At 39.4% G+C, this 13,285-nt stretch overlaps 1 protein-coding gene across 2 annotated transcripts in view; it reads left to right on the top strand.

Annotated features, from left to right (window-relative positions):
- Window positions 1–13,285, top strand: part of cdh7a (cadherin 7a) — a 133,816-nt gene that overhangs the window by 99,347 nt on the left and 21,184 nt on the right. For both annotated transcript variants that reach the window (XM_017706002.2, XM_037531282.1), the window contains 2 exons: window positions 5,805–5,922; window positions 7,779–8,030. In XM_017706002.2, coding sequence (XP_017561491.1) covers window positions 5,805–5,922; window positions 7,779–8,030 — 370 coding nt within the window. The remainder of the gene's footprint in view (window positions 1–5,804; window positions 5,923–7,778; window positions 8,031–13,285) is intronic.

Below are 13,285 nucleotides of genomic sequence, written 5' to 3'. Positions count from 1 at the left end.
GATTGGTCTGTAGCAGGCTACCTAGATATGCGGGGGCGTATCCATGAAGAGATTTAAAAACCAGCACCAGTCATTTATACTGTATACGATACTGTACTGGAAGTCAGTGAAGATGCTTTAACGTGGGTCTAATAGATTCCCATAATCTTTTATGGGTCAGAACCCTGGCAGCAGAATTTTGTACATACTGCATGAAGGGGATGCATACGCGGAGATAAGCAAGATCTATTAAGGGCAAACCCAGAATCAGGGTCAAGACGGTCCAGGGTCTGGTAGCCAACACGGAGAGATTGGGGTACAGACATGATAAACAATACAGGATAAACATACTGTATATGATAAAGTTTGGAAAAAGGAAAGAAGGAAAAAAATCTACTTTACTTATTTTAATGGAACCAGACTTTTTTTCTGAGCCATTTTGGGTCATTTCTTTTTGCCCATTCTTCATAAAATTTACACACAATGTAAAGGCCAGCAAGCATTTTCAAATTATGTCAAAAACTGAGAAACGACAAAAATGGAGATGACACCAACGATAGATAGATAGATAGATAGATAGATAGATAGATAGATAGATAGATAGATAGATAGATAGATAGATAGATAGATAGATAGATCTGAACAGAACTGAACAGGTAGAATTGTCAGGTAGTTACTGTAATTAATATTAATAGCACTTGCACTGATGTTTGCTTACAGTACTGAGATGTTGTTCGGTATTTATAAATGCAAGGCTATATATTGACAGCAGTTTCATCACCAGCTAAACAGTAATGTAAGAAAAAAAATTGACCTTGCAGTCATTTATTTCAAAAATAAATGAACTGAGAAACTTTCTGTTGAAAAAAGTAACTACAGCCTTGGCTTCAGTTATTACCCCTTTTGACAGAAACAACTTCCTATAGGCATTCCCTGTAACTGTCTACCAGTTTCTGGCATCTACTGGGACCATTTTTTGCCCACTCTTTCATGTAGATTTATTCCAACTGTGCAATATTTGAGGGGCTTCTTGCATGTACATCTCATTATGAATCCCTTCGCAGTACTTCAGTGAGATTCAGATCTGGACTTTGACTAGGCCTTTCTTCAAACCTCCACTTCATCCTTTTCAAACGTTCATTGGTATGAAAGAGAATTCATAGTCAGTTCTAAGACAGCAAGACAACCAGACCCTGAGGCAGCAAAACAGCCCCAAACCATAACATCGCCATCATCGTGCTTACTTATATACATACAGTTGGCCTTAGGTTTTTCTGATCAAATGCTGTCTTCGGTTGTCATCAAACATGGCTTCTGATACTGTATCCAAACAACTCTTATTTTGACTCATCTCACCATCTGCGCATTTGTCCAGAAGTCCTGGTTCTTGTCTAGATATTGATTGGCAAACTTTACTCTTGCTCTCATGTTCTTTTCAGACAGCAAAGGCTTCCTCCTGGTGCAACTCCCATGTAGGGTGAAATGTGTGATGTGCTTTTGCATTCACTACGGCAAGAGTTACTTGTAGATCCTGTGCTAAAATGTATGGGCTCTTAAAGACTTTTTAGGATCTGATGGTCAGCTCTTGGGTGAAATTTGCTGGGGCAGCCTGGTCTGGACAAGAAATGTAGATAATCTTTCATAGACTGGATTTATTTCTAATATTTTGCAAAAATTTCCAAGATTATAGGCATTCGAATTTTTCTTTCTGAAGGCTTGCTTTGTTTTATGTGTGATCATACCACAAGCTCCAATAACAAAAGCAAACCAGACCAGATTTCTGAGGTTTAAATAAAACTAGCTCCTCCAAGATATTGCCTAATGATGTTCTAGACAGCAGCACCCAATTTTTTTTTATGACACAGTTGAAGTAGTGTTCTATGTTGGGGTGTACTTACATTTTCCTCACACAGAAGTATCATTTCTGTTCATTTCAATTATGTAGCAGATGACAAAACTGTTTAGGTGTCATTTGTTAGATTATATCACATTTGTCTATCAACATTGTTTAAGTGAACACCAAATATCTGTATTTTCTAATACCTTGAAAAACTTTTCACGGGTGCGCTTACTTCATCGCATGACTGTGTTAGGATATTAAAGAGTTAAAACAGCAGTTTTACAATTGGAGTTAACTTAACGAGGCAAAAAACAACAAAAATAGCTTCAGCCTTTCAAAACCACATACAGTTGTTCCTTCAAAAGCTTACAGGCTTCTCTAATAATGCTCACAATTAGGCTCTAATCTGAATATTTACTGAAGGATTCAGTTCAGACTCCAATGCACAAAGCAAAAATGTGTGAAATGCATGTTTTACAAACTCCAAAAGTCAGCATTGAAGCTCGAGCTCTATACGCTTTCAGAAAAAACAAGTTACGGAACTATCACTGAAGCACTGGGGTGGTACCCTCAAGGGTACATCTCATTACCTTTAGTCAGGGAACATAATTGTACTGTAATGCACTGAAATTATATGTTCTAAGTTGTGTTGACTCCACAGACCCCGTTTCGTCTCCAGGCTTTTTATTTTGTTCTAAAAGATTAGGTTAAGAAAAAGTACAAACATGTACTTTTCACCTGGAAAAACCTTTTTACAGTACACAACCAGACCTTAAAACCACTGCTGTACCTCTGAGAGAACACATTGGTTGTACCTTGATTAACAAAATATATACCAGCACAGAGCCTGTATTTCTAATGGTGTAGTATTAAAGTGAATGTACACCACCATTTGCTTGACAGTTATCATGACACTGCAAATTCCATAAAAAATAGATCCTGAAGTCAGCTGAAATCAGCATCGTTGCAGCAGTGCTAATCAACACATAAAGATATAAATGATATAGAGTGATGCAATTTTTGACAAAAAATCTAAAGTTCATTAACTATTTTTTTGTGAGCTAACTAGACTAACATTAACAAAGGTTGTGTCTCAACGAGGTCTCTAGTTCAGTAGGCACGGTGCCCAGGGAATCAAACTTTTCAAGGTTGTCTCATTGTCGGCATCATTCCAGTGCATTGTTTGTTACACGTGATGTCTTGAAATAGCATCACGTCTCCAGCTGAAAAATGAAAAATGGATGATGAAAGCTGTTACCTCACTTGCCTCTTTAGCTGGAAAAACAGTACTAAATGTTTGATTTATAATACTAGCAGGACCCTTTACTACTATTGCACTAGCTAACTCACTTAGTCCATCCCATTCTGGACAAACAGACTCTAAAACAGCTTTTACCCCAGAGCCGAACGGGAACTGAACACTTCCAAACACACACACTGACAAGGACTTTCTATAGAACACTGTGCTCAATAGGACCGACTGAACACAACTACTGCTCTTTACTGGCACTGATTCATAGGACACTGTACACTGTTCCAGTGTTCCAGTGTTCCACTGTTCCACTGTTCCACTGTTCCACTCCACCTCTGTTTTATTTATTATTCATTTGTTCTCGAGAGTGCAATCTGTATTTTTCTGTGCAATAATTCTCAGATGTGCAATATTATATAACGTTATACGCTGTCCAAGGAACGTGCAACTGCAACTGCTACCTCACCTGTCTATTGTCTATTGACTGTTATAGAATTATATAGTTTTATAGTCCTTTTTCTTTATATTTAAGATTTTTGATACCCCCCCCCTTTAAATCTGCACTTTATATATTTTAGCCTTATGTTTAAATTGTTTTGTATGTAGGAAGTGCCGTTGGATTGCTGCTCAATTTCGTTGTACACTGTGCAACGACAATAAACGCATCTTATCTTATCTTATCTTATCTTATCTTGTCTTACTAGCTATTGCACTTAATTTATTCCTTTTATCAACAGTCCATGCCATTAAAGTGGCCTGGCATGCTAAGAGGCTAACAACCCATAGCGAACAGCATGGCTAGGCGTTTTAAGAAATGTTCAGTTGCGGGCTTTAAGTTTAAACCTTTATTAAAAGGATTATATGTAATGTCTAGTAAGTCGTCAGCTGACTGTGTTTTAGCTACAGCTGCTATGAATTGCTTAGGTGTACTGCTAGGAGTGGTAAGAGAAATTAGCTGAAAGAGGCTTATATATATATGATGATATATATGCTGATGTATGTGACTGACACATGGTTGAATCTAAGTCACAATATAAGGAAAATGTAGTTTGCCACTACTCATATATAAATTTGATGCATTAACCTGCTTGACATATATCAATAAAGCTCAGGTAGCTCATTAACATACAAATAATGGAAAAAACTAAGAGAATTCATTTCAGTGAATATGATGGTCTTTTACTGCCTTTAAAAAAGTATGTTTAGTGTCTAGTTATACAGTCAAGCTGATCCTATATGTATTATTACAATGCTATTACAATGTTATAACAGCAGTTATACAATAACGTGTTTGAAGCAGTATAATCTGCCTGTACTATAAATATTTTCCAAGGATTCAAAAGAGGTTGCTGTATAAACACATTTAAAGTATCATAGTGGCTTGAACACACTGTTGTAGTAATTACAGAATGTATCATTATTAAGTTTGTGATACTTTTTTTAATCCCACAAATGGGGAAATTCCACACACACACTCACACACACACACACACACACACTTGCCCGGAGCGGTGGGCAGCCCTATCCACGACGCCCAGGGAGCAATTGGGAATTAGGTGTCTTGCTCAAGGACACCTCAGTCATGGACTGTCGGCTCTGGGGATCGAACCGACAACCTTCTGGTTACAGGGACAGTTCCCTAACCTCCAACCCACAACTGCCCCTGCAATTTATTAGTTATTTTAAAATGTTGCCTGTGTTCTTCAGACAGACTTTAGAAGTTGTCTTGCTCTACATTTTTATAAATGAAGTCTCCACTGCAAATCCATAAATAGCCCTTATCTACTGATGAACAGTCCATTACTGCACTGTGTATTTGTGCTAGCAGTTTGTAGTGTGATGTGGAGATCAGTGTTAACAGAACATCCAGAACAGCGTGAGGTACTTAGCGGCAGACGTGACTGTTTTTACGGTTCAAAAGTATTTACAGATTAAAGAGATAAACCCCTCACAGTAGCTCCTGCCAAATAATCAGTTAATGTGCAAGAGGGGATGAAGCCGGGCCACTGAGAGGATGAATGACGCGGTGAATACTTCTCCATGATCACAAGTTCATATAAAGAATAATCGGGGATGAGTCAGTTTCGTGGTGGCTGCTGGTGGACGCCGCTGGCCGACAGGTTTAAGAGATTTTCAGGCAGATTGAGTTTGTGCTGACGGCAGCTTGGCAAAAGGGTAGAGCTGGGCACTCGGTATTTAACCCAGCCAAAGCCTGCAGATTAGGCCACAACAGAGTGTCAGGGGAATCTTCTTAGTGAACCACCTGATGGGCAGGCCCTGATAATCATCTCTAAAACACAGCACTTTTCTCTGCTTTGCAGGGGCTTGGGCACTGCATTAGCCCAGGATGGACCTCTGCTCTAGCGAAGTCCCCGGGATACCGTCTAAGCATCAGCAATCACAGATAGCGCATTGACTTATGCTATTCGACAATTGTTTTGTTTAGATTTCGAGCTTAATTTGAAATTTGTCCTGCTGCCAAAGCAGAGCCGGACCGTCATCTTTATATGACTTTCGCTCCAACATTCCGGCAGCCTGGAATTGGTTTTGTATTCCGTTACAAGATGTACACGTTAAAAAATTCATTTTGCCTTGGCCGTTTTCATTGCAAGGCAAAGGCGGCCGCTACCCCAGATGCACTCTAAACAATTTAAAGCTGGGGTTTGTTTTTGTTTGTTTATCTGATTTGTTTTTGGTGCTTGAGGTGTTTAACAGTTGTTTTTTTTCCCGCAGGTAATTGAGACCATAAGTGCGGTGGATAAAGACGAGCCCCCCAGCGGCCACCGCTTCTTCTTTTCTCTGACCGCTGAGGCCGCAGGGAACCATAACTTCACCCTGAGGGACAACAAAGGTAATTAACGCTGGGAGTACATGATGCCTTGCAGAACAACTGTGACAGGGACAAAAGTGACACGTTCGCAAATGTGCAGTTTTCTTCTTACCTTAAATATACACAGTTTGCCAGGACACATTTGGTGGACAAAGTTTACTTCAGTTTTACAGTGGAAAACTCTAAACTGTGCAGTACTCTGGGTTTAAGCAGTTTGTCTCTAAGAGAAATACAGTTGTTGAAAATGACTGCTATGGCACCCTATGGCGAACAAAAGGCGCTTGATTCTCTAAATTATAAGGAGTCGCAATACAAAATAGCTACATCCATGATACTAGCACAATTACCCTTGTGCATATTGAAATGACAATGTATGAAGGTCTACTGCTAGACTCCAATTCTATATATAAACTCCAGTCACTCACATTGTAGCTACTTCCATAGCAACTTGATTATGTAATGCTGGGAAGTGAGGAGGCGGATGCATATGCTGAGATAAGCGGCTTTTATTATGGGCAAATCCAAAACAAGGGTCAAGACGGTCCAGGTTCATATAGCCGACACGAAGAGCAGGAGGGCCAGACATGACAAAAACGAACACAGAACTCCAAACAGCATAAACATTAAACAACCAGCGCAATCAAACAGTACAAAGACCAGCGAATACAAAGGGCAAACACAGGGCTTATAAAACACAGGGATAACGAGGGACAGGCGGAAAACAGGTGGCGACAATCAGGGGCGCAGTCACAAAACAAGGGGACGGACTAGGAAACCAAAACAAAGAACACGTGGACTAGACCAAAACAAAACACAAACATATGGACAGGACCGGGAGGGGCCAATCGTGACAGATTACAACTTTTGACAATGCTTCATGGTTTACCTGGGGTGTTTTTGCTGTATTTTGGTGTGGCTGCTTACATGTGTCAACATTCATATTTCCACACATTCAGCAATTCAGAGGATCCAGTGGTATTCTGAGGTATAATGTATGGGAATATGTATCTGGTTTGGAATACAGTGGAGATTTAAAAAAAAAACGCTATTCATTTTTTTTCCCATAGAGAAACACTCCAGATTTAATAATATAGGCATTACATCAACTAGACACTGATGCGTGAATTCAGAAGTCTAGAACTTCAGAGGCTGTCTTTTTCAAAAGTCTATACACTCAGCATTCACTCAATCAGAAACTTCTACTTTGTACACTCCCTCTGTGGCCACATTATAAGCTCCATCTACCATATATATGCATTATATATAGTTGTACGCAAAGTTTTGGACACCCCTCTCCAAATAACATTTAGTTTAGTTCAATTTAGTTCAGTTTAGTTTGTTACACACTGTTTTAATTAATGAACGTAGTTAATGAAAAGTTCATTCATATCTGAATAACTGCAAAGACTGAAAAAAAAGGTTTGGACAATCTACTAAGTCTGTACAAAATGCAGTTGCCTACATTTGTCATACAATTTTGTGTACAATTACAAACTGTATTCCTGTTGCTGTGCACAATTTGTCAGTTGCTCCATTCATCATTTGAACGTTTCTGACCAAGCACTTTTGACCCGAAATGATCTCACTAAGAGCAGCTCTGTGGCCAGAACCTTATCATTTAAGAAGGCTTATAGGATGGCTAACACAAATTGTGCATCAACACAGGGTTATAGATGGATTACTAGGTGGATTTCTAGATGAATGTAGATTGATTACTAGCTTCTAACATTATATGTCCTGTATTTTAAGATTATACCATCTGTAGTTGATCATTCTTTAAAAGTCATAAATAACACTTATATCCCCACTTACCTTTTACTTTCTGTTTCGCATCTTCTTTCCTCTCATAATCGACTTACCTCTTCTCCTCTCTTCAGATAACACAGCATCGGTCCTGACTAAGCGTGGTGGTTTTCAGCGGCGTGAACAAGCCATGTATCGTCTGCCTGTGCTGATAGTGGACAGCGGGAGTCCAGCTCTCAGCAGCACCAACACTCTGTCCATCCGTGTGTGTGACTGTGACTCAGACGGCACTCCACAAGCCTGCGGCACCGAGGCCTTCCTCCTGTCTGCAGGACTCAGTACTGGAGCACTCATGGCTATTCTGGCCTGCATCCTCACACTGCTGGGTAAGAACCTGGTCCATCACTGTTGTTGTCATCATTATCACTAGCATCATCACTGACATGTTGGTCATCACCAGAGTATCCTTACCATCATTGTCATTCACAATCTTATCACCAACATCACCACCACTAATGTCAGTACTATTACCATCACAATCAGCCTTCACAACAGTATGACCAGCATCATCACCGTCACCTTCAACATTATTAGTGTCATCAGGATTATCACCATTTCCAGTAATATCATTGACATCATCAGCAGTGATATTTTTACCAACAATGTATCACCATGATCATCATCATCATCACTGGCAATATCACCCTCACCAATTTCATAATATTCATAATCATAAAGATCATAAACCTCAACAGTAAAATCTTTAGCATCACCACCTTTGTCACCACTTCCAAAAAACCTAAACATAATTAGCATTATCAGCATCATGACCATTTCCAACAATGTCACTGATATTATCAGCAGTGATGTCATTACCACCAGTGATATCACCATCATCGTTTTCATAAGATTTTCGCCAGCATCATCACCCTCAACATTGTCATTACCATTAATATCATCCTCATTACCAGCGTCATCATCATCAGTGGCATCACCACCAATAACCATTACCATCGCAATCAGCATTCACAACATTATTACCAGCATCATCACAATTGACCTCAACATCATTAGCGTCATCAGGATCGTCACCATTTCCAGCAATATCTTTGACATCATCAGCAGTGACATCATTACCACCAATGCATCACCATTACCATCCTCAGCTTCAACATTGTCATCACTGGCAAAATAACCATCACCATTTTTTATAAGATTTTCTTCAGCATCATCACCCTCAATATCAAAATTATTCGCATCACCACCATCATCAGCACTTCCAACAAATATGTCATGGCTACTACTATTGTCATCATTATTATGATCAATCTTGCCATCACCAGCTTCACTACTGCTAACATCATCATCATCATCATCATCATCAACATTTTCATCATTAATACCCACATGATCAACGCTTGTCATAACCATAACTATCCTCATGATTATTACCATGAACATCATTATCACTACATTCGTCATAAAGAATTGTCCATTGTGCAGTTTTGGCATTATATCACGGATATGGATGGAATTTTGCTGGGTGATGTAAATTTCAGCTGCATGAAATGCTTTTTAGGACAGCCACAGTATGTTTCAGCTTCATATCAGCTAATTGAGCGCAACAAATAGAAAGTCAATAACACTATGAGGATGTTGACTCACTGCTTTGCTTGTTTGTTTGTTTCTTCCCTGATCATTTTCTTCATTAAGAGCTAACTGATTCAAAATTAACTTGTTGTTTTGCCTGTAAAAAAAATTAATTACAGCCAAATTGGCTTCTGGGTGAAACGCTAAGCTTAAAAATCAAATAACATTTGTTAATTACACAGTTGATTTCCAAAAAGTTCATAAGATCCTTGACTTTTTGAAGGGTTTCGCACCATGTTGATACCCTGGTGGTTGTCATAGTGGCATGCTCACATGGCTTAACCAGATTCAAGATGATTCTGTGAAGGATAGTGCTGCATTGACCAGATTGGCCTGTTTTCCAGCTCCTGGATCCACGCTAACATGCCTGATTAGTGTATTTGTGGCTTCATTAGCTGATTGTGTGATGAGGGTCCCTTTTTCCCAATAATTCAGGGGGTCTGATTGGTTGACTTTGTGTTGGTTGGTTGGCCTGAGGACTCCGGAGAGAGAGTGAATATCGCTCTGATGGACAGATTGATTTTGTGATTATGCCATTGATACCTCGTCACTCCAGTTCAGACTGGATGCGCGCAGATCTGCCCACAGCTATGTCACCTGACCTTTGTATCCCACGTCTGGCGGTGGCTCTTTTATAACTAGGACAGACAGGATGTGTTCTGTGAGTAATGAGATGGTAGAGGTGGCACTGTGATTTTTTCCAAGCGCTATATTCTCCGACTGCAGCTGAGAGCGACCCCATTGAACGTTTGATATTCAGGTGTGGCAGGAATACCAAACGTGAGGAGCAGTTTTTCAATTATGGTAAAAAAAAGTCCACGTTTTGAAACGAAGGATGTTCAGCAGCATCATTGTTGCAGGTTTATTCCCTCTGATGGACTCCTCCGCCGAATCCCCCCTCCACCCACTCTCAGTGATTCTGTCTCATCGTTTCCAGGCCTAAATAGTCTCTCAGAGGGGTGCTATCAGTCAACAGATTGCAGCATGATTGCGGGTTTTTTTTTCGCGTTCAGTTGGACACAGAGACAGAGACCAAAGATGTGTCGTCTGAGCACACACACTCAGATTCTCCCATAGAGAACATGCCCCCTAATTAAGACTGACAGAAGCTGGCGAGAGGATGCATCCTTTTTTCTTTCCAAAACCATCTCCCTCTGTCTCACGCGTTCTCCCTGTATTATTCTGTTTCAAGCCTTTATTTCACATGTTGTCTTATTTTTTTGGTCTTTTTTTGTACAAGTTTTTGTACAGTCATAAATTTAGATGTAGATTCAACTTAGTCACTGCTTAGTACAAACACAAGGCAAGAAAATTCAATTAGTGTCTCTGATATATATATATAAGATTCATGACTCTTTTGGTTCATAAAACCACAAAAACTTTAGAAGTGGACCTCTTGGAACAAAACTTAATTACATAAATGTGAAGCAGGTTTTGCCTGAACGGTGATTCGACGGCTTTCTTTTCCAAACTGCTACAGAAAGCACATATTGAACTGCTTTGGCTGAGTGGTCGCTGTGTTACTAAAGCTATGCATTACTTTGTCATATTGTTATTTCATCTTTGCTGAAGCCTGTTTTGCAGAAATGTCACAGCCTTTGATGCACAGCACAAAGCTTAAAGGCTGTGTTCGCCTCAAGTACAAAATCACGCAGCTCCCAAACACCCAGGATGCACTCAGTGAAATTAAACAGGGATATTTCCAAATGCACTCGGCACAGGACTCAAGAACTGCTCATCCCACCGAAACGAACATATATTTGGATACAGAAATTCAAAGTAATTCCTTATTTGACTGACCTGTCAAAATATTGCAATTTTCTTAGAAATTACTTATGTCAAAATTATTACAAATATTACTGAATTATATATATATAGTTTTAGGCATCTAAGCAATAAGTCTCATCAGTAAGTTTATCACAATATACATTAGAATATATATATATATATATATATATATATATATATATATATATATATATATATATATATATATAAGCATTATTAATTAGTATTCTATACATTTTGTGTATTGAAATATTAACAATTTTCTCAGCAAATGAACACAAATTACACAAATAAATAGATTTTGAAAATGTGTCTTGGGTGCTTAAGACTTTCACAGTGCTGTGTATATATATATATATATATATATATATATATATATATATATATATGGAAGTTCTAAGTAGATAACCTGCTCAACTTCTCCCCCAGTGCCAGAGGAAAAGGGTGGGAATAGACTTTTGTTAATTTGTGCTTCTCTTAAACCTGCCTCAAGTTTCCACATGTGGACTGGTACATTCTGAAACTGTAACGGTGCTTGAATAATGCAGTGCGCATCAAACTCTTTAATTAAAACGAAAAGAGGGAGATTTTGTCAACATGAACAGATGCACTACATTTTGTGAATATGAACAGTTATACAAAACCTGTATGTTTATGTTTACAGGTTACGTTTCAAATCTGAAAGCCTTTGTAGAAAACTGTTGATTGATTTTGATAATTTGGTTCATATAGTAATTCCAGCTAGACAATGTGGTATTCCATGTAGCTGTTAGGGCTTTCCTTGGTCTTTGTTAGTTGATTCCTAAGGTGTTACGGTGCTTTTGCTATGTTATTCCAGGTGGTTGCTAAGGTGTTGCTATGCCGCTGCTATGGTATCCATAGCTGTTGCTAATATATGTGTGTGTATATATGTGTGCTAGTAAGTGAATTTGAATGTGATGTCTATGTCCGTTAAGCAACAGAGCACAAAGGGAGTGTGTAATCGTGAAATAACATCACGGATGTGATTTGGTCGCCGTAGATCATCACAGCCGTGATGTTGTAGCGATAACACACGACCTGTTCTACTGCTTTTATACAACAGTTAAATAAATACAGTAAGAAATGAATAAACTGGCTGTGAATGCGGCGTTTAATATGTTTTAATGTTCAGTTCCTTCCTCCTAATTAAAGCTCCTTAACGAGCAGCTTGTAGCTACGTCAGAGTAACGAGCTCCGCCCACTCGCTGCTCAGCCGGCAGTTCGTTCTCCAGCTCCTTACACTAAATTCCCAAACTGTCGTCACCACTGAGCAGCTTTTAGTTTTTATTGGGTCAGTTTTTATGATTTGGTCAGACTCTGAAGATCAGACTAAACGTTTGGCGAATGGTGTTGGGTTCATTTCTGGCTAATTCCAGGTTGTTCAGCTGTTCTTCTGTCACAGCTACCGACTGAAAAGCTGCTCAGTGGTGACGACAGTTTGGGAATTTAGTGTCGTCTCGTCTTCAGAGTCGGACCAAATCGGCTGTCAGTCAAACATGATATTAAAAGTGTCCGTTTTCTGTTTGTGGCAAAGTCGTTCAAATGGCTTGAGCGTCTCCTACAGCTGTCAAGCCGTTGCTAAGCAAAAACCTGTGACATTGCAAAACATCAGCATGGTTATTACGCCTCTCAACCAATCAGCTTGTGCAGCTGGAACTAACTATTGTACACTATGAGATGTCCTTTGTGACATCATTCTTACAGTTAACATTTCACCATTCATTTTCTATGGAAAAAATACGGTCTGTGAATGAACATTGTATGGAAAAGCCCAAACCAGCTATTTGGAAATAGGCTCTGAAGGCCGGCAAGGGTTTGTGGTTCCAGCTTGAAAGCAGTAGGAGTAGCATTGCAAGTGACCAGAGAATATTAATAAAAGAAAATCAGTACAGAACAGTAACAGGAACTATTTCTACCCGACTTAATTATGTTTTCCTAGATGTGACCCATTTCATTTTTGATTAGTCTACCGATGTGTTCCCCTTATACCCTGCTGTTTCACTCTCATTTCACTGACTTGCTGTCCAGCTCGGTATTAAGGTCCCTCGGCCCCCTTCCTTTCCTGCACGAAATGTTCCCCTCCCATAACAGCAGGATTAGCCCACTGCTTTGCCTCAGCTGAGCTGCGGAGTTATTTTAGGCAAAGAAAACCCGGCCTGGGGCTGCTCACTCATGGTTAAAG

Source organism: Pygocentrus nattereri, chromosome 19 (assembly GCF_015220715.1).
Source record: "Pygocentrus nattereri isolate fPygNat1 chromosome 19, fPygNat1.pri, whole genome shotgun sequence".
NCBI lineage: Eukaryota > Metazoa > Chordata > Actinopteri > Characiformes > Serrasalmidae > Pygocentrus > Pygocentrus nattereri.
Note: the sequence above shows the minus strand (reverse complement) of the source record. Positions and strands in the feature narration are given on the sequence as shown.